This window comes from Thunnus thynnus, chromosome 16 (genome assembly GCF_963924715.1).
Source record: "Thunnus thynnus chromosome 16, fThuThy2.1, whole genome shotgun sequence".
Lineage (NCBI taxonomy): Eukaryota > Metazoa > Chordata > Actinopteri > Scombriformes > Scombridae > Thunnus > Thunnus thynnus.
Window position 1 is genome coordinate 15,038,564 of NC_089532.1, and position 27,651 is coordinate 15,066,214.

Genomic DNA, 27,651 nt, shown 5'->3' on the forward strand with positions numbered 1-27,651 from the left:
TTTTCCTGAATTTATTTCAAGGTTGCTCTTATTCAGTTCCATTCATGTTTTTTTCTCTAATTCAGTACTATGTGCAGTGTGTGGCTTTTGCTCATGAAAGCAAGTGTCCTCGTTGTGAGGTTCACAGTTAATTAGTTTTCCCTGGTACATAAAAATACTCTGATTGAGTACTGGCTGATGCTGGGATATTGATTGCAGGCCCTCGCTGCAAATGGCTTATTAAATAAACGTCTACATGAGTGAATAGGAGGCTTTTTGTGTCTGACAGAGGGTGAAATATAATTTACAGACCAGTTTATGTAACAAATTCCACACATAGACTTGAAGGATTGCAATATATCTGCTTTTTTTCAAACAGGACATTTAGTGGTAATATGAGTAATAGATGGAATATGCAGAAATTTAAGCTGCTACTATAAAATATCACTGTCAGTCTGTATTTACCAATATTCTGCAACGACTTTTAGGGATTTGACATGATTTACTCTCAAGATCCTTTAAACTCTTAAAATCAAGGCATCCAAAGTCCTGGGATTAACAAGACAAATTGATATTCACCACGTATATGAGATTAATCTCACTTGATTAACATGCACCAATCTGCTAAGAAAACCCTGAAATACACATGACTGTTTTGATTGACCCCAGAGAGAAATTAATCTGCAGGTCAGGGGTCATCCTACTGTGGTGCTGAATGACGCTGTACTACTCCTCCCTGCATAAACACATGCATGTGTGAAAACTACTGTGTGAAATGTGTATGCTAACACGTGTGAGGAGTGTTTTCATGTATTTTATTACAAGTTGGAATTACATAGGTCAACACACGCATGCATTTTCTCTCTTAATGTCACAAAGAACACAGCTGCCACAAGTTGGGATGACTGTGCACTTCCGCTGATCCTGCATTTGTCCATTTTAGTTTTAAAATCGACAGCTGACATTGTCTACCACCACCTCTTAAAAATGTCTCATACACCAGTCTGTTGTTTAAAAAAAATGCATTGTAAAATGTCAAACTGCATGGGTGCCAGCAGGGAAAATGTCAGCTGAAGAAAGTCAGTTCATGAAAAGTTTAAGGAAAGTGACATGCTGACTTATTCAAGTTTAAACCTTGACTCAAACTACAGACTGATATTTTTAGCCATGCTAGCAGCATAGTTCTAGTGATGGCAATATGGGTCTGTTGGTTGGTTCACCACTTTGGTCCAGACTGCAATTGTGAGGTTAAGGTAAGTTTGGACTCAAAAAGCAGGACTCAGACACACGGCTTGCCACAGTTCAAATGTAGTTTTATTGAGAAATTGTAGAGTTGGGAGTTTGGAGAACCGAGCCAAAACAACGGTGGAGCGGGCTAGGCAGAGAGAGTTGAGCTGTCGGCTGGAAGGCAGGCTGGCAAGACGCTGGGTGAGGCAGGCAGACAGAGACAGCAGATGGGTAATGAACCTGAGGCACAGGAAAACAGAGTCAAACAGAGTTCAGGCAAACACAAGAGATATACTGACTGAGAACTTGGCCATAACATTGATACCATGTTGACCGACTGAACAATCTGGCGAAGACTGGAGTGTAGAGCCGGGGTAAATAGATACTGCATGAGTGGATGGGTTGCAGGTGTGCAGGTTGATTGGCAGCAGGAGGGAAACAGAGTGCCACGCCCAGACAGACACACACAGACAGAGAGAGAACAAACAGCTAACCAACAAGACACACAGGGGTGGTGCAAACAGCAGAAACACTAGGAATGAGGGAGAGGCACACCACCCATCAAAATTTCTTTGTCTAATACTTTGGTTTATTAAATTAAAAGTAATGACATTCCCTTCAGCTTCAGCTGTACTTTGTGTTTAGTCCTAATTAGCTACTAACACACGAAACATGGTGAACATGGTAAACATTATACCTTCTAACATGGTCGCTGTGAGCATCTTAACATGCTGATATTAGCCAAAAGCACAGCTTCAGAGCTGGTAGCACTGCTGTACACTCTTAGTCTTGTTCAGATATGTCCTGTGATAAGGAAAAGTTCATTTCAAAACATTGCAACAGAACATTGTTAGAAAAAACCCTGCGAACCACCTGGTGCCATTTAACAGATAAATTGAAAAATAGTTTAGTCTCTAAACTCTGTTTGTGGCAGACATCTTCAGATGAACAGAAATCTCTGCAGGCTGCATGAAGCTCCTCATTGCTCCAAGTAGATTTAATTTCTAAAAACATCTGTACCCTTTACAATTCATTTCAGAAGACCCCTGATCACAGATGGATACATTAATGGTATAATATGCAGGATTTTCCTAAAAAAAAACAATGTATAGACTCATACAAAAATAATCCCTCTGAATCATCACTTATGACCTACTTGAAGTGTGTGGTGGTGCATTTATCTGCAGAGACTCTGCCCTCTGCCTGTATTTTCTTATTATTTTACTGTGTTCGGGATGCTTCTGTGCGTCAACCTTTGCACAGTGGGTGTGTGGCCCTCAGCCCGCAGTGCGTAGGGTGTGAGGTTGAGACTCGTAGTGTAGCGACCAGATGACATCGCTGTCTCCGTCTCTCTCCTCTGCTTCGCTCTGCTCTCTGTCTCTGTGTCTGGGATGTATAAAGAGCTGCAGGTCTGTGTTTCTGCTTGACCAAGAGCGGGGCTGAGCTACACACACGCAGAGCAGAGAGGCCACCGCGGACAGGATGAAGCTCCGCATTCACACAAAATTTGCCAATGCAGCACCTTCCCGCAGGGTTGTGTGGAGGTGTGGGCATGTTTATTTGTGCTTTAGAACTTAACTGCCGTGAAACAATCAGAAAATAACATTTTATTTATCTGAGTCACGGCTTTGTTCTCGCCAGCGCTGCTCTCTCTCTTCATTGACTCTCTAGCTCGCTGGACCACTGCTGTGCTTTCACTCTTTGTCTCTCTTGCTCTACTCTCAGTTAGCTCTGGTTGAGCCAGGGAGGAGGGGCCAACTTTGAATGCTGTGCTTACAAACACCAACCGACAAATCCTGCACATTATAACTTTAAAAAACGTTGAGCTGTGCTCCACCTATAGCATGGCATGAAGCATTCATGGCCTTATTTCCCTTATTTGTCAGATGGGAAAACAGGTTTTTCAATTGTAAAATAAAAAAATCAAATGACTGTTGGAGAAACAAATCAAAGTCAGCAAAACCAAAGCGAGCTGCTTAGGTCAGTGTTTTGGTGGAGCTTAAGCAGAAGAGGAGGTGGATGAGTTACTGTCAAGATGAAGGTTATTTGCACAGTAAATCAGGAGGTGGGAAAGTAAGAACGGTGGCTTAATGGATCAATACGTAGCTATTGTAAGGGGGCAGCATGAGAGATATACTGTAGGGAGGAAGACTGGGAAACGGAGGGAGAAAGTATGCAAGAGAGAAAGATTCTGTGGGAAAGAAAAAAGGTATGGAGAATCTGGCAGTCTGGAGTCTTGTCCTTACTGTAGTGTAAATGAAGGCAGAGTAGCCAAGAAAGAGAAAATGCCAGAGAGAGCAGCACTGTCACTCACTTTCCCCGCAGCTGTAATGCCTTTAGGCCCTGGACTGTTCTCTGAGCCTGGAGGAAAAAGCACCTAAACACACACTCAACATCATTACCCAGCCATTACCGAAGGAGGACAGCACTGTCAGTTTCTTGTGTCCGCTCGCTGAAACACAGTGGTTTGTTCCCTTCTGAGGTGTGTTACGAGTTAACATGGAGGCGTCTCATTATTCCCCAATGTTGGAATGAGTCAGCTCAAGCAAGCCAATCAACAGCGGCTTCATTTGCTTCCTTCCCCTGTGCACCCAGAGAGACAAACAAGAAGTAGAGCTTAAACATAAGTCTTAAAGATACCATAGAGAGATTGTTTGCTGACCTGAAGAGAAAGGTAACTCGAAGTGCTCGTTAAACAGCATCATCTGCTGACCTGATTTAGAGTGACCTAAAAATTGGTCCAGGTTGTGCTCATTACCTCTTCTGCTGCTGCTGCTGTTGTTGTGGCGTTGCTGATCTGTGGCTGACCGATGAGGGTTCAGGACAGGATCACATTTCTCTCGGTTTCCGTCTCAGTATAACTAACTCTGCCGGCTCTGTGTCAATGGTGCTCAGCCAAGCAACACAAGAGCTTTAAATGGGGAATACAGATCCAGTTTTCCACCCATTACTGAAGTTCCTGTCACTACTACCCAGCTTCAGCTAGCTGTGACACCGGTTCACATTACAGCACGTGAAGAGCAAGTAGAGATTTTTTCCCCCTTGTTGGCTAAGTAAACTACACATGAGGGACTTTGTACCTTAAGTGCACAATATCATGTGTTTGCTGTCTTTGTATCAGGTGTGCTGCTTGGTTTCATATTTAAAGTACAGTATTACCTCTCGCCACTCATTATACTGATCATGCTGTATTTTTGAAGACTGAAAAGCTGTCTTACATTATTTGCCTCAATGACGGTGCACAAAAAAACTATACACAACTCGACCATCTTTCAATGATGAAACTTAGATTGGACAGATCATCTTATATCCTCTCTGTGCTCTGGACGCCCACTGAAGTAGATCGATGATTCCTTTGCATGTCCATATTTTCACACGCACACACACAGAGCGTGGGCCGGAGCAGGGCACGTGCTCATCGATTAATCAATAAAGAACCGGAGGTGCATAGCTGCCAGACTGGCACTTGGTAACTCTGTCCTCTCTTGTTAATGTGCAATGTCTGTCAAACGATACGCCACTGCTGGCTGTATGTGGTGGGTTTTTTTGTCATGCTGTTTGTAACTCCTGATGGTTTAGTTACCCTTCTTCCCCTTCAGCTTCAGTAAAGATTATGACGACATTTATCACATGACAGATTCCCCAGCTTAAAACCTAAAGAATGTAAATTCATATTTTAATATTTTTAGCCTCATACCACAAGTTTTGACAGTCCAGTGACAGCCAACAAAATTTAGTTTTGCTTGTAACTTCAGTTGGATGTTTGAGGTTCAGTGAATGATGCATGTGCAAAATTTGACGCTAGAAGGCGTCAAGTTTTCACATTCATGTGCTAAAAAAGTTTCTCATCAAAAATCTGTGTTTTCAGACATGAACATACGAGATTGATTTGTGACATCACAACTAGTTTAGGGCCAATCTTGGTCCAGTATGCAATTCACACAAGTGTGATGTGGAAACGTGAAGCCTCCAGTGCACTGAGAATGGACTCTGAAGTAGGAGACGTCTTGTGTCCAGCAGTTAGACTTTTGTAATGAAAAATATTTACATAGTCATAGATTCTGAATTTTTCACTGACAGAGAAAGAGCAGATGAAAAACCATATTAGACACAAGTTATTTTCAGAGCGGAGTATTTTTACATCTTAAAATATGCCTGGAGATGATCTTTACATTTTGTTACTATGTGAATGCAAAATATGCACAGAGTTGATAATTTGGTGCCAAGTCACTCCCTGCAAGCATTCACAGTCTCAGTGCAGCAGAGATCGAGGAGTGACAATAACCTCCTCTCCGGGGGAACTTAGACTCTTGAGCCTTCAGGTGAATGGTCAGGCTTATGAAAAGCTACCGTATATAATTTTTTTTTTTCACATCAGAACCCAATCTTCAGGGTTATTTCTGCCTTGAGTGTAAATACGGTCAGTGATGCTTCAAGGTTTAGACAGTAATGTCAGGATCTTTTAAATCTTTAAAGACTAAACTTGCCAAAAGGATGGGATATTGAGTTATTTATCTGTTTAATCTAGACTATACATTGATCACAAAGTGCTAATTTATCTAATTAAATAATTTTATAGTCTTTCTTTCAGTCTTACAAACACACACTAACACACAGCTCAGTGATCTTCATTAAAGACTGAGCTGCAATGATACAATCTGTTACTTTTACCTTGTGAGCCTAATTTTTTCTCTCTTTATAATCTCACATCTACATCCCATCATCTTTCTAGTTCTTGTTTCCTCATAACTTAATGTCCATCTCTCTTCTCACTCCGTTCCTCATTCACACACCTTTATGCACACATATATATTCTGAATGTTTGCAGTTGCAGTGTTGCATAACTTTAGTTCACAAATAACTCAGATTAATCGTCATTTATTCCAGCAAATGTGAATCACGTATTAATAAACGAAGCAGTTTGAAATGGTTTCACATGGTGGAGTTCATTTGGTTGCAGAAGTGCACATCGTGTGTTGCATTTGCTAAATTCTGTCACTGTTAAAATGTTCCACATGTAATTTCACAGGTTTTACCCAGTGCATACTGGGAAAGGCTCCAGAAACTCTGGCTAGGAATACAAATGAATAAATGAATTAGATGAGCAGTATTTTCCATTTCCTCTGCCTTTTTATGTGTCCAGTTCCTGACATGACAATTATGAACCTGTTACCTCTTTTCTGCGTGTGTGTGTGTGTGTGTGTGTGTGTGTGTATCAGGTACCACAGCCAAGCACGTGGTGTTTTTGGCGGGGAACACGGCGAAGCACGGCCTGCGCTGCAAAGCCTGTAAGATGAGCCTCCATCACAAATGTGAGAACGGAGTTGGACAGCAGCGCTGCATGGGAAAACTGGTAGGATTTGAGGGAAATGTCCAAATATGCTGTATGTGTAGAAATTTATCTCACTGACATTGGTTTAGAGATATTTTCACAACTTGCAGATTCCTACATGACACTAAAATACCAAACATCAAGACATAATATGGACAGTAGACTTTTCTCTTTTCTGTCAACAGTTTGGGAGATTCTGATGTCATCAAGACAGCAGCCAAAACATATTATTACATATTAGAATTGGCTCTGTGACTGTTTCCCACCAGAATGTGCTTATTTAGAAATCACACTCTATGTGTGAGTGTGCTGGTACATCTGTGACCAACGTCCATCCTCGTCATCATCCTCATCATTGTTATATCATCACTCTGTCTGTCTGTGTGTGTGTTAGATAATTGTTATGCAGCACACACATTTACAAACATGCTGAGCTCCTCTTTACCTCCATCAAATTCTGCCGTGCAGCTGTCAGCATAAACCATTAAATCAGGATCGATATGATCAGCCTGAAGCAGCTTTATAACCAGTCACAGATGTATTTTGTAAGTATTTTAAGCATTTTTTACTTTATGAATTATTCAGTTCTAGCTTTATATTACTACCAGAGGTAATGAGATTGTAAAAACCTTTCAGTGTAATATAAATAGGAAAGTTGGCAATATTGATTGGTGATACGTATAGTGAATAAGAAATATTATAATCCCAAATACTCTGCTGTTGCTACCAGCCTGTTGCTGTTTTAATTTAACTCAGTTTCTGTGATTTTTTTGCATTTAGACAATTTACAAGTTTGTTTGAAGCATACTGAACCCTTAAAGGTTGATGAAATTCTCCAACATGTAAGGTATATTGACCCTTTCCAAGATCACACTGGGAAAACTTGGTCAACCTTAAAGAGGACATGACATGCTTTTTGTGATTTTCTGTCACTCACATACTGTTATAATATGAAATGTGTATCTTAAACATGGTCAAAGTTCCAAAACTTGAGGTGAACTTATGTAAAAAAAAAAAAAGTCCCTGAAGATCAAAAGCCCTCTGAACACTTCGTTTGCAATGTTACCTCTACTGCCCCAGACGTCAGATTATTCGGACATGCCCACAAATGGCCATCCATTGTGTAGCCTTTGTTGCTAAGGTTGTTCCATGGGTTGTTCGCGTGGTCCACTTTCATATTTTAGATCGGATTTTGGCTCAAACATGTACGAATGTGTTTGAGAAGTTTCCATTTTGAGTAAAGAACAATAAAAAAGAAGTGAAATCCTACTACTATTGTTTGTTTATGTATCCCCTGTAGGGACGGCTTCTGGAAAATAACCAATCAGAACAGAGTAGGTTCATCAGGAGGGGGGCCTTAAAGAGACAGGAGCTAAAACAGCCTGTTTCAGACAGAGGCTGATCCGAGGGGCTGCATAAAGGGCCAGTATAAGATAAATAATGAGTTTTTTAACTGTAAATCATGCAAAGATATTCCAGTAGAGCCCCAGAATATAAACATAGACCTGGAAATGTGTATATTATGTAACTTTTAAACTAAGCAGATTTTTCTTCGTTTGTGAATAGCTGAAGATACAACGTTTCTGTGACGACTTTAAAGAAGAGGTATCATCGACTTTTCTTGGGAATAATTATGAGAAGTCTATGAAATGCATTTGTGAAGCAATTTACTTTTCTGTGTTGTTCCATACAAGCCTTTTCACTGCTAATGAGCTATAAATGGGAGCCATAACGGAGGGTAAAATTGAAGCTCCAGCTGATGGGTTGATTTCAAATGTGCTTACATGTCGTCATACAAAACTAGAGCAAAATTGCTTTATTGAGTAGGGAAATTTATTTTATAGCTGGTACAGTTGATGAGCCAGCTTTTAAGTTATTACTTGATGAGTCAGAGGTAATGACCCTGTACTGGCTCCCCAACCTAAAAACTGATACATCAAGCATTGTTGTTGTCATCGTTTATTGTTTCCTTCCCAGCAACACACTTTCTGGGGGCCCGTCTGGCCCGTCCTTATTATTGGCTAATGATGATGATTTCACAGTTATCAGCGTCCCTCGTCATCTGTGGTCCGGCATTATAATGAGACCATGTAATGGTGGAGTTGGTCCATTGAGCAGGGTGTTTTTATTGGGGAGGGTTTGGTCAAACTAGTGAAAGCCAAGAAGCATTCATCCCTTTCAGAACTGGGACTCTTTAGTCATTCACACACATCCCACACTGAGAAGGAGAGAGAGATTGAAGCACTGCTGGGTCACATTATGTATAATTTTCTACCTCGACTACCTTGTCCTTCCACAGTATGTGACTACACCTCAGATAAAAGATTTGGCAGGAATTATCAGAGGAAATCTAGAATAATTTGGATTTAGTTGGTGGTAGTCAGTAAGAATAAAGTGAGTAGAAAAGGAAATGATCTAGAAGTGATACTAACAGTGCAGGGAGTGTTTCTCGTTGTGACATCTTTCCACTAGATGCCTTAGGGATGAGGCCTGAAGATATGATCGGCTCTCAGGAGTGGAAAATGAGGTTGAGAGGTCAAGCATAAAAAGGGAAGTTTCCCCAGTGGAGTACAGCTCTAAATTCGACTTACTCTAAACTTGGACACTTCTGCAGCCATGCTTGTTTCTCTTGGCTTGAGAACCGTGAGCAAAGAAATCAAGTTACCTCATGCTCTGAATCTTTATAGGCCTAATCCATTTATTTGTAAGCAAGTAAGTAAGTATGCAAGTTAAGAAGCTTATTGAAACGAGGCTGATGACTCTTCAACAAATCATGTAGGCCTTAGTGGTTCAGATATTTGTTTACAATATATTTCTTCACATGTATGTCTTACTTTAGAGAGCAGAGCTGCACTCAAAGAGGAAACTTAAATCCACTATTATTATTAGTAGCAGTAGTATTAGTTATAAAAAAAAAGGTATAAAAGGTAATTGTTAGGTTTCAGGTGAGTCAGACACACTCATTTTTACTTTTTATTGCTCTGTTTGCAGTTTTCATGTATAGTATATTAAATTAACAAAAGTTGACCTCTGACTAGAAAAGAGCTATAGCTGATTTGGACTCTTCTGAATCACACAGTGTTTGTAAAGATTCAATCTTGACATCTCCAGTTACAATAGGGGTGTCTCTCAGACTTTCCAGTTTGGATCAAACATGAATGATATTCAACATGTATCAGTTGAATCTGCAGTAAACACCCTCAGTTAGTAGCCAGTGAGATTTGAGTCTTACTACATGCTTCGTATTGCACTAAATCTGCTGCTGTTTCAGAATGTTACTCAGATAAATACAATGACTCACTCATTAACTTTTGATAAACAACCCTGATCACACACACAAACAGAAGCAGGCTTACACAAGACTGACAAACCACAACAACTTCTGGAGGTCACGTAGCCTTTGTTCAAAGCCAGAGCGTCATCCAGACCTTTTTTTCCCCTTTGTTGCCCAATGTGCACTGAACAAGCAGCTGATCAAAAGACTTGGCAAGAATGCAACTTTGAGAGTCAGATGGGACTTTGACCACAGTATGTGATGCTCATACTTTGTCAGCATGTGCAGTTTGTTGTTTCAGCTACGAAAAGAGTCAAGTCCCCTGAAAACATTCATTATGTTCTCCCACAATATTAAAAAGCTCAATGTTTATGAGGTTATGTACTGTAACACACCCTTTCAAAATAGGCAATGGGGAAACACACCTTTACACTTATACATTAACTGCTGCTTTAAGCACAGCACATGTTGTTATTTATGTACAGTGCTAATGAAGTTACTGATTTCCCAATTAACAAATAAAACATGTCCATTGTTATGGCAGATGTAACGATGGCAGGAATGTAATAATAATTCAACATTCTCAACTCCTTCATGTGGTGACGGGTGCTATAGTGGCCGTTTTCCAAGTTCCTAGACTACTTAGTCTTAGATTAAGTCCAATTTTCTTGTGAGAACCCAATGTACACACAAGTCCACAGTAGGCAGAGAAAACGTTGAATAACAATTTAAATTTTAAAGCCACCAGAAACCCAAATTCGACTAAATATGTAATTTAGGGTCTTACATACATAACAGTAAGCATCTAAAAGGTATTAGAAATTAGTTTCAATCTTAATCAAATTTGAAATATTGTCATTTAAGTTTTTGTAAACTTTCCAGATAATGGGTTTGAATTGGGCATGGTTGTGCTTGAACATTTATTGTGAAAATTACACAATTAGTTCCACGGACCAATCATAAACGACATGCTGTGGTAAGCGTATTGTCTCATTTCCGGTTGCTGGAGTTTCTGTGTTATTGGTAGTGTTTCTGCATTTCAGCCCAGTTAATTTTGCTATATTATTCATTACTGCGGCTAATTACCCGCTGTACATTTAAATGTACACTAGTTCTGCTCAAGCACACTTAGCTCTCTCCTTCTTTTTGCGACTTTCTCGCTAATCACAGTTGTTTACATGCTTTTCAGACCTGCTAGTTACTTTAGCTTAGCGGTTACTGATGGCCTCCCTCTCTCCCTCTCGCTCTCCTGCTCTCTCTTGTTCAGTGTGTCTTATGTTTAGCTAATTTCCTGCTTCCTTTAGTGATAATGGTACATGTAATAAATTTACTGTGTTGGAGTATAAAGGAGCTCAGTGAGTTAGAAGCACGGCTCCGCACCATTGAAACTCAGTCGTTTGCTACTGTAGTTAGCCAGCCCATAGTAGCTGGTGTGGGTGTCAATCAAAACGTAATCTACCACATCTACACAGTCTTGTGAAATGGTCTAAACAGCAAACAAGCTGTTTTTGAACTAGGTTTTCCAATAGTTAGGAGCATTTATTTTCACTCAGAATGTTATGGATGCTTAATGAGACACTTAACTTTGATATCATACATTTTTACTATTTCAAGCCAAATTTCCAGAGGCCTTACATTAAGCCTAGTCCATTACTGGCTTATATTCCTAAACTATAACACAAATGTTATTACCCACTGTCTCATGCATATATATATATATATATATATATATATATATATATATATACACATAACCTTAGCAAAGTCCACCTAAATACACTTCAAAATATGCGTAAAGGACATAGTGCATTATTACAACATAAACAATTTACTAAACACCTGCTGTATGTGTCTAAGTGGTTCTTAAAGGTGTCTTAGAAACAAAAATCATGATCTTCATAAATTTAAATGAATGTTCATAGTTTGGAAGAAAAAAAATTCCAATGTACTATGATTATGTAAAAACTAATTTACATACTATCTGTATACAGCATGAAAAAAGACTCATTAGAAAGACAAAAAAAAAAGAAAGAAGCAGTTTTCTGCTTTCTCAACATGTGTGTGGCAAATCAAGTCACTGACAGCAACAGTGAGTGGTGTCTTTTGTTTGTTTCCAAATGAAACCAGATGGGCTCCCGACGAGCATGTTCTTTTAACCTCTTCCTTAATGAGTTTGCCCCTGAAAGACTGTTTCAGTTTTTGAGATGGGCCTGAAGAGCTCAAGCGTTTCTTATTTTAGCCATCTCATCATGAGAAGTGTCAAAAGGAGAATTAATCAGGACTGATTAGCGATGCAGATTTCACCACCCGCGACTTGAATACATGAAATAAAAACAAACAGAAAAAAAAGGCAGTGGTATATGCAAGATTTAGGTCTCCAGTATGCATCCAGGATAGAATTTGTAATCAAGGAAGATTAATCTGGTCAAAAACCACAGCACCTTGTCAGCAAGTGGCTGAAAACGAGTTGAATGTTTATTTACGAGTTCTTCCAGAAGTCAAAACCAGAAAGAGATTGCAAAAACTGAAAATACATACATCAATCATTACCCGGTGTGCTGTATGACATTCTGTCTGCAGGGATTTCAATCTCCTGTCATTTTTCTGTACTTAAGAAAGATTGAAAAATGACAGAGAAGTATCGATCGGATAGGACGCAGGCAGGTAATGGGTAGATAAATGATAAATTTTTGAAGGCCTTGGGGGATGAGAGGACTACACGACAGGCAGATGAATTAAGACTTTACTTCAGGTTTTCCTGTCGGCTGCATGGCGGTGCACCAGCTCAACTGCAGACAGTGAAGACAACTACAGTTTCTTCTCACTCATATTTCCAACCCCTGCATGTTGGGAAGTCATCAGTCCAATCAGTTATTGATTTATGATGGTCATGCATGATTTAAAGCTGTAATCATTAATATTTTTTCATTCAAATAATAACCTGCTGAAAGTAATTTTAATTGAGTGGAACTAATGTTGCACCTCGGCCTCCGGGTAGAGCAGTATTGAGTGTTGACTGACTGACGTCATTTTGTAAAGATCAACAGCCTCTTCAGCGTCAGTGTTGCATTCCACCATCTCACTATGTCTCTTGATCTTTAACTCTGTTGCCATTTTTTTTCTTATCTTTGCCTTTCGGGCAGTATGTTTGTTGTTCTGTCATTACATCACATGATGCATGTTGCCAGCATTTAACATTTAAATAGCTTTGTGGCTTTCATCTGTTTTCCCATCACATCCAGGTCACTTAATGCACTGTCAAGTCCAGTACATGTGCACATTGTCCTGGTAAACAATCTTTTGTTATTATTATTACACTTCACTGTTCACTAGGAACGTTGCTTATGTGTTTACATATCAGAAGTGGCTTTTAAATATGCATTTCACTTGTATAACTAATGTATTAATCATGTGCATTTGCAGTGTTAACAAAAGTAGTTCAGAGGGGATCATAATATGACTGCCTTATTTGCATTACTAATATACTAATCAATATGCATATGCTGAAAAACCTTTACTATTATTAACAAGTTATGATTTACAGGTCGTTATTTATTATTGATTTGCCTATTATTTATTAATATTTGCTTTTTGTGACTTACAACAGATACATTATTATTAATACATGTATTAATAATTTATGTGAATACAGTTTTTTTTATTTATGAGTTTAGCATTAATATATCTCAATCACTTGCAACAGGTTAGTATATCGACTTAACTTTAGAAATGACATATGACTTGTAGAAATCTTGGTATTAAAATCCCCCTTTTTCCTTTCCTTGTATCAAATTGTTGGCAATTTAAACATCAGTGATACATTAGATTAAGGGATTGTGGCTTAAATGAATATAATATTTTTATTTTATTTGTTTATTTTTCATGTTTCAGATTCCAGAAATGGTTCATTCATACTACCAATTGATCATTCCACCATTAAAATAGGAACTGTGCACATTCTTACTTTAACATTAGCCCATTTTACTACCATTTTGTACAATTTTTATTATGTATTTTCTGTCTGGGGCAGTTTAGTTTTATCTGCTGGGTGAAATATACTTTACTTTGTTGTGATTTGTCCAAACAGTGACGTCCCGCATTCACTATGATTAACTTTATCTGTGTGAAGTCAGTTGTGTTTAGGATGTCAGACCAAATAGAGTTATGTGCAGTATTTTAGTGTCAGGGTGCTGTGCTGCCTGCAGTGCTGCATATTGATTTGTCTCTAATGTCTGTCGTCTCTCTCTGTTTCCCTCTCTGTCTTTCTCTCTTCAGCCAAAAGGCTTTCGGCGGTACTACAGCTCCCCATTACTGATCCAGGAACAGTATGGCTGCATCAAAGAAGTCATGCCCATCGGTGAGCAGCTCAAATCTCCGTGATAGTGTAAATTTTGTGGGCTGGAAGTAAAAACTTTATGTTACTATTCCATTTGTTTGATAAGATTTACTTACAGTACCAGGTTTTATAGTATTGTAACTCACCATGTGGCTATCATAAAAGCTTAACCATGTTTGTCTTGTATTATTCTCCTCTAAAGCATGCGGCAATAAAGTGGACCCTGTTTATGAAGCCTTGAGGTTTGGGACGTCGTTGGCGCAAAAGGCTAAGAGGGCCAGTGGCTCCGAGTCTCCACACAGAAACTCGGTAAGAACAGCATGATTCATCATGTCAGGTAGTGTTTGGTTTTTAGACCCAAGGTATCTCAACATGAAAGTTTATATAAACATTCATGGTTTGTAACAAAAAGTCCTAATGACTTCGGTCATTCCCTGAATTTTCTTCCAGGGTATGGGGGCACAAAAGTGACACAGGAAATAAATAAATAGATAAATAAATAAATAAATAAATGACCATGATTAATTAAAAGTAAATAAATCTTAATTTTGCCAAAAAAGAATACATGAATAAATAATAATGGATGTTTCTATATTTTGGTATTGGTATTTGGTATTTATCTATATGTATATATATATATATATATTTCCACATTGTAATTTCATTTATCCACATTTATTTATTAACATATTTATTTATTTCTACGTTTATTTACATGTGTGTTTCTTTATTTCTCCTGTCATTTTTGGGCACCCATACCATACCCCAACCACCATGGGGTTAACGTTTGTTGTTAACACACACACAGTTCTCTATGTTTAGGTCTGAACTCAGATCAATTTTATACATGTGGGAGGTTGTTTTTAATTTTATTTTTCCTGTTCCACCTCTCTCTATGTTCAGCTATAATGTACATACAGGAACATATACCACCTGACAAATTATCATGTTTCAGCTCAGATATTATACCTGATATATTTTGTTTTCTCGGCCACAGACTTACTGTAGTTGATGGTCTAAATAGATACTGCTACTGCAGCCATAAACACTACCAATAAAGGCAGTCTGGTCCAGGCAGCCATGAAGGGAGAAGTCAGTGTAAACGCTCATGTTACAGCTCTGAAGATGGACTGGACTGATTGTAGAGCTACACTCTCCAGTCTCCTCCCCATCACTGTGTGTAGCGCATAGCGAAATCTGTTTTTCATACCTTATCACTTTTAATGTAAGCTAAACTGCATGTGCAGTCTGGACATGAGCCTCCGTACGATGACATCTGAAAGCTGTTGAGCTCGGGCTGTCCTGTCCTGTGCAGCTGTTAGTGAATGGGTGTGTGTGTCAGCGGAGGCTTACAGAGACAATGTGATCTCAACAGGGGTTATGATAATAGTTTCCAAATGCAGACTTAGAAACAGCATGTTTGCTACACCACATTTTTCACCAGAAATAACTGGTTAGTTTGTGAAAGTGGATGTCTTTTAGCATCTTTTTATGATCTGTAAGATGCCCCCACGAGTAATTTTGATTTTAGGTATCTACAAACTTTGTAATTAACATAATGCATGTAAAATAACATTTTTTAAGGTTATTTATATTGTCAAATTTAACAAGGTTTAGCTTTAAAGGGTTTAGACCTTAAAGCAAAATAACAAATAGTTTCTATGTTTTAAAGACAGTTCAGTGACTAAGCAGCTTGTAGTTATATTCTTCACTAATCATATCTTTTTTTATCTGAATGCTAATTGTAGTTAGTTTAGCAAATTAGCAAATAAGCTAGTAGCATTATCAGAGGATGAGTTGATATTATGGCATTTCATTAAAACAATGTTGTGTAATGTTGTAGTTTTTCCAGAGATCTTGATAATTGTGTCTTTTATTAATTTTTACACACATCATCAAAAATCTCCAAACTAATGAATGGTTCCTCACATGAATCTCCTAACTGGACTACCAAAATGATTGCCTGTGTTTGCCTTTGTTAAAACACACAGATCCTTAAACCAACAAGGAAAAAATAGATCAAGTTACCTTAAAATCTGTTAATGTGCAGAATTTCACAAAGACATTTACATAAATGGAAGCTTTTACTGAATGTAGGCAACACACAGACATCAACTTTACTGGCACAGACTGAGTTACATGTGGGTGGGCGTCTATGTATCTGTCTATATAGCTCTATTTTTCTCTATATACACACACTGTATCTATCTTACCTATGTATCTATGTTATCTTGATAGTCTGTGAAAAGTGGATGTCTTATATCTAGTTTTGTGCTATCTATCTATGTATGTATCTTATCCATCTAATCTTTTTTTTATCTAATCTATCTAATATTTGCAGACCACTGACTTGGATAAGGTTCCAGAGGAAGTGGTGGCTCACAGCAGCAGGCAGGAGCTGTCGAGAAAACACAGCGATGATGGTGAGTATCCATCACAGCACACTGTGTGCATCTGGATCAAAGCCATAGAGTGACACAGGGAAAAACACGCTGCAATTGCTATTCCCACAAGTGAGTCTGAGACGGTTGCAACATCGCATTCTCCTTCTATGAACCATCAAATAAAATTCTTCACTTTTTTCCACTGAGCTGAACTTGCTGTTTTTGTTTTTTTCCACTCTGACCCAGCTGTCGACTATCTTACTGATAAAGCCACAAGAAATGTTTGAACCTCTCCTTTTCCCTAACCTGCATTGTGTGTAGCTCTTGATTTAGTGGCTGTGGTTTTTCAGCCGCACAGTAGTGAAGGGCAAAGCACTGACCCTTAAAAATCTGAAGCATTCACTCTGAGCAGTGAAGGTAGAGATACAATGAGAATAGTGGAGCATAGTGCATGGTATTTGAAGGAAAAATGCCATTTGAAGCACAGTTACCATGCTGCTGAACAATTTCCTTCAGAGAATGGGAGCTGGCCCAACAAAAGAATAAATTACTGTGCCACGCATCACCCACAAAACTGCTCTAGTTTCTAGATAGTGCATGGGTTACTGAAAAAAAGACATTTATAGGCCATGAAACTATCTTGGAAACTTGCCTTTTGGTATTTATAGACACCAGAAGATGGACCTTCATATTTTAGTGACCACATCAAGTAAATATTTATATCTCATTATCGAACAGGATGATCGCCATAAAATTAACTCAAGGACAGAGACCTTTTTAATTATTCTTTAATGACCCTATGACCTTCCCATAAATGTGATTGCCAGGACTATTTATATAATTTAAATTTTTTTGCCCCCTTATGTTCTAAAAATTGCCCATTTTTTTTGTTGTGTCCAACGCTTTGGTTTGACACCTTTGCAGCTTTTCAGCTTTAGACTGTATTCTCATTAGGTGAATTATTTGATTTAATTTTGGGATTTCTTTGTTTGTTTGTTTGTTTAAGTTTTCACAGTTCTGGAGAACGGGATGGAGCATTACCATCAGCCAGAGAGAAAACCTGACGATTCCCCGGTGAGAAACTCAAACATTTGGAGTCATAATCCATCAGATTGTTCTATATAAAACATATCTAACACTGACGAGTGTGTGTGAGTGTGTATGTGTATGTGTATATCAGATTTTATGCATTTTATGTAATCATGTCAACAAATCAGACTGAATTACACTAAGGTGAGAGGAAATAAGATTAAAAATGTCCCTTGCTTCCTTTGTCTGGCTGTATTTAAGCATCTATTATTTGGAAAGTGTTTTCATCAGTGTACCTGTGTGCTAATTTATTGACCTACAATCACCGTAATAGACTGTTAAAGTAACTTATTTTCACAAAAGACCAAAATTTGAACTAAAAATGTTTCACCTGACCGTGACAATTTGCTTCCACCGTTGTAAATAAAAATCTTAGTAGCCAAATAAAAAACTTGCAGTTATATAAAGCGGAAAAAGAAAAAGTAAACCAATTTAGGAATAGCAAGCTCAGGTTGTCACCAACTGCGGTCAACTGTCAGTTTAAATTTTTTCCTTAGTTTCCACAGTGCTGGCGATTCTCCATCTCTTACAGTAACATGTATTATTGGCGCAGTCTGAAAACCTCTGAGAACCGACTTTGTTCACTGACCAACGCCTGAACTCTGCGTGGTTAGTCTGAGAACTGATACCCAGCCAGTCTGTTCTGCGTCCATTAAGCATTCTGCGCCTGGCCCCCAGTCTCCATCGTCACTGCTGAATTTCCCAGGACTTGGAGGGAAAACTTCTCTTCCTGCTGTAACAAATCAAACCCGAGCTGACACGACCACTGGCCTGCGCTGATATGGTCAGGCCTTGACCTTAATATTTGGGTCTGCAGCTCTGGGGTCTGTGCTGTTGTATTTATTCCCTATAGTGTAGACGCAGTTCTGATGCTGCAAAATTCATGCCAGAGAGAGAAAAAAGGTTAGATCTCTGTGAATATCTTATCACCCCCCTGTAGAGTAACCATGAATATTTCATGGGCAGATTTCAAAACTGTTCTTTTCCTTTCTATCTTTTCAACTTCCATGGTGGGATTTGTGGGAGAGGAGCTTTCAGTTTCAATGTTCTTTGTACATATTTTCTATGTGCAGGCATCTATCCTGTTTACTTTTTTAGTTTAACATGTTTATCTCTGTCGTCAACAGTGGAAAAAGAACAGCAGATACTTGGACAAACATAAAAATGAACAAATAACCATACAAGGAAAACACACACACACACACACACACACACACACACACACACACACACACACACACACACAAACACACACACACCTCTCCTCCACAATATAATCTAGCAGTCCAGCCGTACGTTTCGGGGAAGAGACTTGAAGTGTATTGTGCGGTGTTATCAGGCTGGACTGAGCACAGCTGGCAGCAGGCCGTTTGTCTGTCAGCTGACAGGTCCATTAGCTCAGGCTGGCGGACAGACAGATGGAGACTCTGCGGGGTAATGAGCAGAGAAAAACGCTTGAAAACCGCTTCTTCAACAGAGAAGGAGCCTCCAATTGGAGATGAGAGGTTCGCACGCACAAATGGGAACAGACGCAGTCACACACAGGATCGCCATCTGTTCACACTTTTCAGGTTTAGTGTTAAACTCCCCGAGATCAATTGACAGCATAATAGTCTGGCTCAAACTGGGATTTCTTTTTGCCTGGATTCTCCTGTCTAGTGAGTTAAATTTTGTTCATTTCCAGTACATCAAAATATTTTTATTATTATTATCATTATTATTATTATTATTATTTATTGGAGTAAAAGTATTGGAAATGACCACTTAAAGCTGCAATTGTCCATGTTTTTTTCTTTAGTGGATCAAATTACTGTGTATGTGAAAGGAGTGGCGTAATGATGGTAATAGTATTTTAGCATCTTTTAGCTCAATGTTTTGGTTCATGGCTCGCAATTTCACTGTTGGTTCACTCTCTCTGCTCACAGCTGTTTTCAGAAAAGAACTCTAATAATTTACATTGTTTTGGACAAAAGCGTCCATCAAATGAATGCATGTAAATGAGCCCTCTGTAAGCTACATGCCGAGCAGGAAAGAGCAGACAGTCAAAGTTAGCAACTAGCTGGTGACCACAGTGGAGCATTTAGCCGCTGAAGCACCAAATACTTCCCTTGGGAGCTGGTAGAGAATGAAACAGACCTAAAAGAAGAGTGAATATTGGACTTGCTTTTGCCAGATGGCAACAAACATAACTCTAAATTAATGCTAACATTATGCTGTGTTTGCTACATGTGTAAAAGGCTACTGTTTGCTAACACATTTATCATATCAACTAAATAAGGTGATGCCATGTCAAAGTGGGCTCAAAGTGCTCTTACACTTCCTTTTTTTTTACACTTTTCCTTTTGAACAATGTTCCCTCTCTTCACATATTGCTTTCTTACCAATAACTGAGTTACAAAGGAGGCTGTTATTTTGGCCTGCCCAACCTCTCATTCACTGTTCCAGGCTCCCACAGCATTAAGAGCCTCTCAAGGCCAGTGAACAGCTCTTCGTTAGCTGTAATGGATTGCCACTGCTTTATGTTGTTGTTTTCACCCAGAGGCCACATAGGCAGTTTGCCTTGTGGTGTCGTTAACTGAACTCATCCATCAGCCACATTGCCAGTCCACGTGGATGATGCTCGGGGAGCCACAAAGGACCAGAAACACTTTTCTTCATTACTGTACAGCGCCACAAAAAGCCAAATTCTCCCACTGCCTCACAAAAAATAGCCCTAAGAGTATTTTAAAGGTCATTCTCATATCTTTTAGCATGATTTTCCTCCAGGCGCCATGCAGAAACAGGATAAGTTATCATTTGGAAGGATTTCAGGGACACAGCAGCCAAGATTCAGACTCAAGGTATTGGTGATGAAACAGGAAAACGCCCACCAGTTCTCTGACCAGGTGTGAAGAGCGCCAGAACGGTGCCGCTGCTAATTGTGCTAACACTTCTCCGGCAACTTCCTCTCCACCCACAACTCTGTCCTGTTTTAACTTCCTGAGTGTTCATGAAAACCCGACCTGCTGATCGTGTTTCTCCCACTCATGTTGATGGTGGATTAAAAGGAACAGATTGCAGAAGAACTTTAGCAGCTCCTCAGTCTATCAGTGTTCTGTAAACAAGGGCTTCTCTCGCTTATATGTATGCCAAAAGACTATATTAAGACACAACAGCAAGAAAAGGGATAATGTAAAATGTGCTCTTGTATTGCATGTGCAGGAGCTTTATTTAACTAGTCAGCAGGACCTGCTCATTCACTTCTACCACTCTAGGCAAAAAACTATTAGGCCGACCCTCTATTCGCAACATACCATACCAGCAACAGCACACAAAGGCCAATATCCTATATATATAATGCAAATAGTGCAACGCTAGTGTGCTCAAAGTGTCAACAACATTAAAATATGCATGACACAAGATTCAGATCCATATACAAATAACGCACCAAACAGATCTGCATAATAAATCCAATAACTTGGTTCCAAAATCTTTACAGCAGAGTGATGACAACATGTTTAGCTATTTTCCAAATAATCCAATTTCAGCCCCTAAAACTAGTGCAAATCTATCCTATACGCCACTTTCTCATGTGCGTCAAACACACTTGAAATGTGCGTAAGCACATATCATCAACAACTTAAACAAGGACTAGAGAGCAAATAAAACTTAGGCTACCTTTCAGAGGTGTACACGGTGGGTGTTATGCCGAGTTCTGCCTGCAGAGAATTGCATGCACCTCGCAGGAGCGCACACAGGTAAAGGGAAAACTACCAGACATTGTAATGATTTTTAAGGCAAAGTACTGTTTAAAAACGATATAATCTGGTCAGGTTCATCAATGATGATAAATGATCTGAAGTCAATAGTTTTTGAATGTTTAGAGTCATCAATGTTTTATTAGACTCAGTAGTAGTAGCATTTCCTTGATACGATTGGTCGGAAATTTACAAGGTTTTCGTTATTAAGCTCTCAATATTTACTTTTTGTGTTCTTTGTCAGTTTGTTTTCAAGCATAGAATTTCAGATAGTTATGCTAAAATTAGATTTTTTAAATGCGGAAAAATGAATGTGGGGTGTCAAATTCACTCTGTCAAAGTCAATCAAATAAGGCATGTGCTGATAAACTGAATTTACTGAGTGTTAAGGGGTGCATGCATTATTCAGCAGAATAATGATGAATTGTTACTGCCGAGTAATGCCTCTCCTATTATTTCAGTTTAGATCATTATTAAATGTATGAAATTCACACTGTCAAGCCAATAAACCCCAAAACATGTGTTGGTAAAACCATTTGATTGATAGATCTCTAGAGACAAAGTGAGGGGGTGGATGCAGTATTCAGCAGTAGAACTGAACTGATTGCATCCCTTTTTCACTGGTGAACTTGAGTGCGTCTAGTGGTTTCTCCTTGTGGAGAGATGCTGGTTGATGGTTTTGCAATCTCTTGACATGGCGATGGACTTGATGGTAGATTTGAAGGCGGGTTAGTGCCTGCTCTTGTGATGCTGCAACGGTTGTGCTAGCGGTCTCTTGGTTCAGTGGTGGACTTGAAGGTGCGTCATCCTTGCTAACACTTCCGGGATCAATATATCTCAACAACAAATCCCTCTGTTTTTGGAGTACTTGCTCCTTCAGCATGATTGACACATTCCTCAGCAGTTTATTGTGCTTACAGAACGCATAGCCAAGTTAGCCTGCAGTTACTGCTATTGGTTACTCCACAATTTTGCTCATGGCCGCCCTAGTATGGAATCAAATAAGGGTCATTGATAGTTTTGAGTGAAATAGTTTGTGAATGTGTAATAAAGTTTTGCAGATGTATAAATATTTTGTGCATGTGTGAAAAAGTATTGTGCACAAAGATATAATTTGCACATGTGTACAAAAGTTTTTGTATGTGTAATTAAAATTTTAGGAGGAATATTTTCAACAGTGAGATTTCACAAAGTCCAAGAGATGGACACACAGATTTCCTACCTGTGTGTACGACACTGAAGTTACAAGAATTTTGACCCTGTTTTCACAGCTGAATCCGATTGGTTAAAGGCAGAGTCAATCTGCCCAATCAGAGGACAGATGGTTTTGTTGCATTCATCCACCTGCAGGTCATGAATTGTAAGATGTATGACGGTGCGGGCTCTCCCGCGACCCAGGTGCGTTTAATTGTACTTGAGGATGCTGTAGACAATAATGGTAAACATTTAATGTGTTGTGTATTTAGCTTGCAGTTAGTTCACCGTTATTGTAAAGTAACACAGTTGTCCCAATGCATATTTTCAAGTTCGGGAAGGCTGCTTTATGCAGAATAGAACAATAATGTCGCTTTAGGATGTTAGCAAATGTCTGCTAGCATTACCAAAATAGCAGCTGGCAAGGAACTTTTCAGGCTGAAGGCAAACCAAGAACGCAATCACTGATTTATTATTTTTATTAAAAAAAACACACATACAAATCCAATTGAAGACTTCCAAATTACCCCACTCCACCCCTTACCCATCTCTACAACCAGGTACCGGAAAAAAAACAATTTAAGAGGGAGGATGGGAGCAGAAGACAGGGAGATGGAATAACAAAAAGGAAATGATTAACAAAAAGCAATCCCTTAATCAGCCCGGGCCCATATGCGACAAAGGATGAAGATCTGCTGTGTCAGGGTAACCTCCTCCTGAAATGAGTTTCTCCAAAGTCTAAAGCCTCTTGGACGGAATTGAAAACCCTGCCTGAGTCCAGCACTTCAGACAAAGAAAAAATCATGTCACAGACCTAAACCATCAGTGACTCAGTGTTTCCATTAGACAGACACTAGATGAAAGTGTGGCCAAAACGTGCGTCAACCAAACTGTAACATACCAACTAGGAACTAGGAACTTAGTTTGGGCATTTTTGCAGAAATCGGAGGCACACTTAGAACTGTTGAGCTTTCCTCGTCTTTGCTTGGCAACTTTCTATTTCTACCTTTAATCTTACACACTGCTGTCACAGATTTGCACAAATGCTGTAACAGTTGGCTAACAACTGAAATGGGACCAGATGGAGCAGGCTTGTTAACCTGACTTGGTTTCCCAGTGACTTGGCTTGTATGGCAGATCTTGACATATTCAGAGATATCACGTTTCAACTGAGGCCTAAAGAAGTAGCAAAGTACATGGTCATAAGCGTTCTTTACCCCCAAATGTCCATAGCTACCATGTGCTGTTTGCAACACCACATCACAGAAGTTACTTGGCACAACAATCTGAAAATTGCCTCCCCTACAAATTCACCAACACAGGGTACCAACTTCCTCACCAGCAAATCTTCCCGGACAAATTACCCACAAGTAACGTTTTACTTTTCCAATTGGCAAAACATCATCCCACAAAATAGACAGATGAATCAGCCCTTTGGCCGTTCACCCATTACTCCCTTGAAACAGGTCTGGATCAGACACATTAGGGCTCTGTGCATGTATCACAACACAGGCTGGAAAAACCCCCAGATCACTCCGACCACTCTCATCCAGCTCCCCAGATGCTGGTGGTTTGGAAATAATCACAGGAGATTGCGGCACATAGCCTTACCAATCAAGACCTTGCCCAAAATCATAACCACATCGTCAAGTGGCAATACGTGGCGGACCCCGACAGGAACAATGCCCTGTACCAACTCACAATCAGCACGATATTATGGCACGGCACAGGAATCAAGCCAAGCTCCTTACCCTGCATCAGTACAAAATCCCCCGTTTCTGTCCATGGTGAAAAAGGCGGTATCAATTTCACAATAAACAAGTGTTTAGAAGCTGTGAAATGCAACAGCTTAATCGATACACACTCCTCACTACCGACCGAGGATACGAAAGCATAAGCAATGAACGGCTCAAAACCAGTACCAGTTTTGAGAATCAGACCAGAACCAAAACTCAGATCCACACACAATGCTCTCTGTCTCCAAAACTGTAGAGCATAGCATATGCAAGCAAACTTAGTTAAAGAGTTAACTAAATATTTACAGTATGGAGTGTGGAGATCAGTGGTATCAGTAGTGTGTGTGATGCATGAGTGGAGTGTGTGTGTGTGTGTGTGTGTGTGTGTGTGTGTTGTAGGGTGCATGGAAGCAAAAACAAGGAACTAAAGTAACATAACGAAAACAAACAGGTGCTTGTAAGTAGAGGGGAAAGAGAGCTGCAGCAGTAAGGCAGCTGAGTGTCAGAGAGAGAGAGCTGTCTGCTGCAGACAGGCTTCAATAACCTGGAAACACTCTGGACCCTCAGGTGTTCCAGGTTGGGCTAACGATCACCTCCAGACACAGAGCAGACAGACAGGTGAATCGCACAGCAAACCAAAGATGACAACAGGGATCATCACATCCTAAAGCTACATTACTGTTCTATTCTCGGTACATAAAGCAGCGTTCCTGAACTTGATAATATGCATTTGGACAACTGTGTTGCTTTACAATAACAGCGAACTAACTGCAAGCTAAGTACACAACACATTAAATGTTTACCATTATTATCTACGGCATCCTCAAGTACAATTAAACCCACCTGGGTCGTGGGAGAGCCTGCACCATCATCCATCTTTCAGGACCTGCAGGGGGATGAATTCAACGGAATCATCTGTCCTCTGATTGGACAGATTGACTCTGCCTTTGACCAATCAGATTCAACTGTAAAAGCAGGGTCAAAATTCATACTTGTAATTTGTAGCATGTAGCTTGTAACTTCAGTGTCGCATACACAGGTAGGAAATTTGTGTGTCAGTCTCTCGTGTAACTTCACTGTCACACACAAAGGTGGGAAATTTGTGTGTCTGTCTGTCAGACTTTTTGAAACTTCACTGTGGAAAATATTCCAACACAAATTTTAATTACACATACTCAAAATGTTTCTACAGCTACAAAAACTTTTTATACATGTGCAAATTATATCTGTGTGCACAAAATGTTTTCACACATGCATAAAATATTTCTGCAGCTGCAAAACATTATTACACATTCACAAACCATTTCATAAGCTCAAAATAATAATGACCCTTATTTGATTCCATACCCTAGGCAATTGCCTAGTTCGCCTATATGGGTGCGCCGGCAGTGCTTGTCAGATTTCTTGAAAATAAAGTTTGTTTGTTCATATGTTCCTGTGTGTTTGTTGTCTAGCTGGAGCAGAGCCAGCTACAGAAAGATGTCCTCAAGCTCAACACCTATGTGGCCTTGTTCAGTTTCACTCCCCAAGACAGCCATGACCTGGAGATGAGGTTAGTTCACAAACATGACACGCATGTTACTCTCATTAAGAATTCACACTATAACACAACACTGTCATTACTCAATTCAGTACCCGTCCGGGGACTGCAACTATTTCTTTTGATACATTATTTCTGTAAAAGAGAAAACACATTAAACAAAGAGGCAGAGACTCAAGAACTGCAATCGCAATTCTCCTGTAAGCACGACTCAACTTCACTGTGAAATTCGATTTAAACCTTTTGAACAAGATAAAATGAATCCATCGTGTCTGATTAATTCAAACGTACACGTACATCCCTAAAAGGTCACCTGCAAGGCGAGATCTAAAACACAAGAGGTTACGCTGTTCATTTCATCTTTGTAACCAAACAATTTGTTACAGTTACAGTTCCTAAACACTGCTATTACTCTTACTAATGGTGATTATTAATTATTATGATTTACAGAACTAATTTTTACATCTGACATCAGTGGTCTCTTTCACCAACACAGATGATGAGGAGGAGGGGCTGTTGTCTCATATTTTTAATTTAAGCTACAGTCATTATACGTTGATTGATTGCACAGGCCAGTCATGCACACACAGCTGAAGTGACAGAACCAGAACCACTGAGATTTATTCATAGGCTCCTGTTCTTCATCCTCCTGACTTTTGTAATGTTATTAATATTAAGCTTTATATAATGTATGTTGCACCTGCTAATTGCAGTTGCCTTAAATTCACCTTTTAAGCTCTGCAGCACACACACACTGGCATGTGGGTCTATAAATAAACAGTGAAATGCTCACTTTATGCACAATCACAAATATAATTTACTTTTAAATTTAAGCTGCCATGTGTCAGTGTCTGTTTGCCATTTGTTCCTTGTCAATATTCATCTGCTTTTTAATTCCAGGAAATCCAGTTGTCTGTTAATTAGTGTGACTGTGTTTTTCCTGTATAGGCTCATATAATCACTTTATTCAGAGCATCAGTGGTGAAAGTATACAAGAGAGATACAATATATTGACAAAAGGAACTAATTAACGTCCTCTTTTTTTAGGTAATGGTCCTCAGAGACTTATTTCTCTGGAATGGCCTCATTTTATAGTACCTGTGTGCTTTGATGGTCTATAAATATCAGTCAGTCTCATGTCTGCGTGAATTCACCCTGGGAGAGATGAAAAGTTTTTGGAAAATTTATTTGAGTCCCTTTATAGCTCCCATGAGGCATCGACAGTGTGCCAGATGCCAGATAATGTTATTTCGGTTAAAATTTAAAATTAGACGTTGAATTTTTACTGGCAAATACGTAGATTCCCATTCAATTATGAACACCAGCAATAAGTTTAAGTTTTTCAAAGAACGTCCAATAAATAAAGCTGTCTGTGAAAAATCCCCATCAGGTTAGTGATGGCTCAATTCTATTCAAGTGTCTCAATAAGCCATGACAATGTGACAGCATGCAACTGAAATTGAACCAGCGAAATGGAATTCAGCCGTCAATCATTTATAATATTTATATCTGTTCCTTATATATAAGTACTATACTGCAACTCAGCTGGGTGGAGATGTATACATATACATATATGTAGAAATAAGGCAGTGTCACTGAGGGCAAAAAAGTGCTGCATTGCTCTTTATGGTCTGGTTTTGGCTGTAATTGAAAACACTTCTTGTATCATCAGTAACTGAGTGATGAGTAACCCAAACCATAGAGAGCTGTGACGCTGCAGTTTTCTGTCCTTAGTGTTGATTTACCCTTTTAAACAACATGTTTACAAACTCTTTTATTAATTTTCTAAAAAAAAAAACCAAAGTCTATATTTTTTGATTTTT

At 39.2% G+C, this 27,651-nt stretch overlaps 1 protein-coding gene and 1 long non-coding RNA gene across 5 annotated transcripts in view; one reads left to right on the forward strand and one right to left on the reverse strand.

Annotated features, from left to right (window-relative positions):
* The window catches only part of stac (SH3 and cysteine rich domain), a 44,271-nt gene that overhangs the window by 8,941 nt on the left and 7,679 nt on the right, over positions 1-27,651 (forward strand). For all 3 annotated transcript variants that reach the window (XM_067613751.1, XM_067613749.1, XM_067613750.1), the window contains 6 exons: positions 6,426-6,559; positions 14,088-14,169; positions 14,351-14,457; positions 16,490-16,571; positions 17,539-17,606; positions 25,743-25,840. In XM_067613751.1, coding sequence (XP_067469852.1) covers positions 6,426-6,559; positions 14,088-14,169; positions 14,351-14,457; positions 16,490-16,571; positions 17,539-17,606; positions 25,743-25,840 — 571 coding nt within the window. The remainder of the gene's footprint in view (positions 1-6,425; positions 6,560-14,087; positions 14,170-14,350; positions 14,458-16,489; positions 16,572-17,538; positions 17,607-25,742; positions 25,841-27,651) is intronic.
* Positions 1,276-4,407, reverse strand: LOC137199445 (uncharacterized). Of its 2 annotated transcripts, XR_010931788.1 has the most exons (3): positions 3,965-4,407; positions 1,532-3,789; positions 1,276-1,446 (listed from the first exon to the last, which is right to left on the reverse strand). It is a non-coding gene; the product is annotated as an uncharacterized lncRNA (long non-coding RNA). The 2 variants fall into 2 exon arrangements; XR_010931787.1 differs by having other exon boundaries at positions 1,276-3,789.